The 5,000-nt window shown below is 19.8% G+C and overlaps 1 protein-coding gene across 2 annotated transcripts in view; it reads left to right on the top strand.

Annotated features, from left to right (window-relative positions):
• Nucleotides 1–870: 870 nt before the first annotated feature.
• Nucleotides 871–5,000, top strand: part of LOC122246933 (uncharacterized) — a 29,678-nt gene continuing 25,548 nt past the window's right edge. For both annotated transcript variants that reach the window (XM_086540139.1, XM_086540137.1), the window contains exon 1: nt 871–997. In XM_086540139.1, the coding sequence (XP_086396265.1) occupies nt 968–997 (30 nt within the window). In that variant the 5' untranslated portion in view covers nt 871–967. The remainder of the gene's footprint in view (nt 998–5,000) is intronic.

Below are 5,000 nucleotides of genomic sequence, written 5' to 3'. Positions count from 1 at the left end.
CATTCCAAGGCGCCATAACGGCCGGAGTGATTTCACCCCCGATCGTTCACTCTTCGTATGGCTTCGCGCATGAGATCTAGTCTTTCGTATTTCGAGGCCAATGGGACTCTTTCGGCTTTATCTTATTATGCATATTTGACTCACTTAAAGGTGGTTTGTTTTTTTTAAATCTAAATATATACATCCACATCCCTCCACGACGCTGTGGGACGTGGAAAATCTTCACGTGATTGACTCCGTTTTATTGATAGTGTTTTATTGATAGTGCTGCTACCATAGCTTCCGGTCTACATTCAAATTTGAAGCCTACATCAACGGGCCTGCACTTCCGGGTGTTTTGTCCTCATTGGCATTGGATTATGACCTTGCACAAGAGGACAGACACATGGAAGCGCTGGTCTGCAAGGAGGGATAGACCCAAAAGTAAATAGTAGCAACTCCATTTACTGAGTGTCAGGTTCACTGTTGACTATGAAACATTCAAGGCTGTCGGATTTCCCTTATTGAGTATTGATTCTGTGTCAGTTATTTCGCGACTTAGTACAAAATGCTGCGTTTAGAAATAGTTTAAGGATGGTGATGTTTGCATGCAAGACCAAAGGATGTGTCAGATATACATTTAAAGTATTTGCGGGGAAAGGATTATTTACCTCTGTATATTTGTGCAAATCTAAATACGACTAATGATAGAACAGTCGACGCAAATATGTGCTACATTCTTAGACTTATATATAATGATAAGCATGACAAAATAGAATGAAAATACTTCCCATAAGCAAGAAAAGACTATTAACGCCATCTATCGTGGACGCAAAGAAGGAACTTGACCGCCCAGGGGGAGCGGCAGTTCTATTTTTCCTTCCTTTATTTATTTATTTTTTGTTGTTTATTTAGTATTTTGTTGAGAGGGTGTGCGAGAAGACGTGTTTATTCCCGTTCGTCAGTATTTATTTATCTATTTGCTGTGATGATTACCTATAGATCAACCTTGAAAACGGTAAGGTGTAAGATAAATTGGTAAATTTTCCTCCCGGTTTTTAGTAAAAACATGGGCGTGCATGTATGATACGCTAATACACAGAAGAAAAACTTACCATGCAATGTCGATACAAGGTGCTGATAATGGGCCTTTTTCATTGCTAGTTCCTTTATTTAACAAAAAAAAAAAAAAAAAAAAAAAAACGGACACGAAAAAAAGAGATTAAAGATGTCATATACAAGGTTATCAGGAAATAAATTCGTCAATTGCTTTCAATTCTAGGGTATTAATATAGAGGCGGAGAGAAAGTAATAACAACGATGATTAGTAAAATCTCACATATCTATCTATCTAATATATATATTATATATAGTAGTAGTAGTATAATATATATATATATATATATATACAGTAGTATGTATATATGTGTGCGTATGTGTAAACAAGTATAGTAATTACATATATATGTATATAATATTTTGTTATAAATTATTGTGTATATATACTATATAAATATATAGATATATGTATATATATCTTATTATATATATATTTATTATTTTATAGATATAAAATTTATATATATGGATATAAATTTTTATTTTTTTAAACCCCCCGCCACACACACTCACATACACACACACCACACACACACACATATATATATATTATATATATATAGTATATATAGTAGTATATATATATTATCTAATTTAGATATAGGTAGTATTATATATTTATACTATATATATATATATAATACATATGTAATAGATAATAGATATCTCTATATATGATAAAGATAGTAGCATATATATAATAGATTTATATATATATATTATATATATATAATTACATATAATTAGTATTATAATATTATATATATAAAATAGTATATATACTTAATGATAGTATATAATAAGATATATATATATATATATTTATATATTTATACATGCATAAATAGAATATTTTATACAATTTAATTTATCATATTATATATATATATATATATAGAGTATATATATATATATGTTATATTAATATATATAATATATATATATGGTTTATATAGTAGTTATTTATTTATTGATGTTGTTGTATAAATGTATATAGTGTATAGTTAAATGTACTATATATGTATATATATAATATATATATATATATATATATATTGATTATATATATGGTTATGTTAATGGATATTAAGATATGATACATATATATATATATTATATATTTATAAAGGATATATGTATCATATATGTACATTGTAAGTGTTACATATATATATATAGTTTATATACATTATATATATTACATATCTACATAGAATAATTAAATAAATTATAAGTTAGTAGTTATTTATATATATATAGTTATATATATTTTATATATATAATTTTTTATAATAGTATATATATAATTATTATAGATTTTTTTATTTTGATTTAGTGATATATATATATTATTTATAGTGTGTGTGTGGGTATGTGGGGTGTATATATATATATATATTGTATTTCTATATTAGTTATAGTTTATATATGATATATATATATATTATAGTATCATATATGTATATTTATTGTATATTATATTTATATATATATATTATATTTTTAAACATCATATATTATATACAGGTATGATATGATATATGTATATATATATTTATATATTTAATAGTCTTATTTAGATTATTAATATATATTAGAGATATATATATATAGATATAAGACACCACACTCGCACACACATACAAACACACTCTCACACATGAGACAGTATATTTTTTATATACTGTTATATTTATATATATATATATATTTATATATATATTTTATTATGTATATATATATATATAATATATATTAATGTATATATATATATATATGTATAATTGTATATATATAGTCATATATATGTATATATATTATATATATTATATACATATATAGTATATATAAATATATAATACATATAATATATATTAATATGTATATATACTATATATGTATTATGTATAATATATATATATTTATATATATATATATTATATATATATATTTATATATATATATATATAGTAGACATATATATTACACATTAAAATATATCGAATACAATATATATACTATATATACATATATATATATTATATATCTATATATATATATATATATATATATTATATATAATACATATAAATATATATAATATACATATGATATATATATATAAAATGAATATATATTCAGTAATTATATATTAATAAGTATAGTATTATATATTTTATATATATATATAATTATATCTATATATAATAATATATATATAATACCTAAGAAATAATATTTATTAAATTAATATATATATATACATAATATATTTAGTATATATATATAGAGAGGGTTATATATTTATATAGATAATACCCTATATATCAGTATTATATATATTTATTTATTTATTTCTGTATATATGGTAATATATATATATTATATATATATAGTAATTATATAATGGTATGTATATATATATGTATATTATATAATAGTATATATATATGTAATTAGGTAGTCTCTATATAAATAATATAAAGATATATATATGTATGTATGTATTAGTGTATATAAATATGATAATTTTAGAGATATAATATATATAAATATAATATGAATATATATTACGATTCTATTTATATAGTTTTATATGTTGTATAACATTATATATATTACATTTCTACTTTATGATAAAGTATTATATATATATATATAGAGTGTATATATATATATATATATTTATAGATTATATTAATATCTATAAGTATAATCTAGATATATATTATGTTTATATATGTAGTTATTACTATATGATATATTTATATATATCTATAAATATATATATGTGTGTAGTGTGTGTGTGTGTGGTGTGGGGGGTGTGTGTGATATAGATGATATTTTATATATATATAGATATATATTGATGATATTTTTGTCTACTATGTATAGTGATTTATTGTTATATATATTATCATAGAATGTATATTATATGTTTTATATTAGTTAATATGGTTAGTTTATTATATAGATAACAGTATATATTATATATAGTGTAAGAAAAATATATGGTGAGTTAGGTTTGTGAGAGAGAGAGAGTGTGTGTGTTAGTAGATATTAGACAGTTGATTTAGGTTGTGTGTCTTCTCACTCACACACACACAAAACATGACACTCACCAACTCACTCACACATATTATATATAGATATATTAATATAATTAGGAATAATATGACTATATTATATATATATGTAATATATATCTATATTTATGTATTATATGTATAAATATATAATATATATATATGAATATATATTTATATATATATTAATATGACTTATATAATACATATAAATTTATATACTGGTTATATAGGTATATAGTACTAGTATAAGGTAATATCTAGTCTATCTATATCTATATTTTATATAGATATATCTAATAAATGTAATTATATATAATATACATATATATATATTAAAATATATATATACATTAGATATATATATAATACTATATATAATATCTATATATATATATATATATATTATATATATACATACATAAATGATTATTTAGTAAATAATAGATAGTAGTATATATACATTTATATATATATATATATATATATATATATAATATAGATAGTATAGCTATCTATAATTAATATAGATATATAGATATATCACACATATATATTTATATTGTATATATAATATATATATATATAGATATACATATATATTTAAATATATATATATGCTATAATTATATGTATATATAATATTAGTGCATTCTATATATATATTTATATTTATATATATATATATATAATGTATGTATAATGTATATAAATATGATACATATAAAAATATAATATATATAAATATAATTGATATATATTACATTATATTTCTATATATTATATTTATATCCAGTATATATAGTACATATTTTG

The sequence above is a fragment of the Penaeus japonicus genome, unplaced genomic scaffold (assembly GCF_977035675.1).
Source record: "Penaeus japonicus unplaced genomic scaffold, GWHDUDI00000001_assembly GWHDUDI00000009, whole genome shotgun sequence".
In the NCBI taxonomy this organism is placed as follows: Eukaryota; Metazoa; Arthropoda; class Malacostraca; order Decapoda; family Penaeidae; genus Penaeus; species Penaeus japonicus.
Note: the sequence above shows the minus strand (reverse complement) of the source record. Positions and strands in the feature narration are given on the sequence as shown.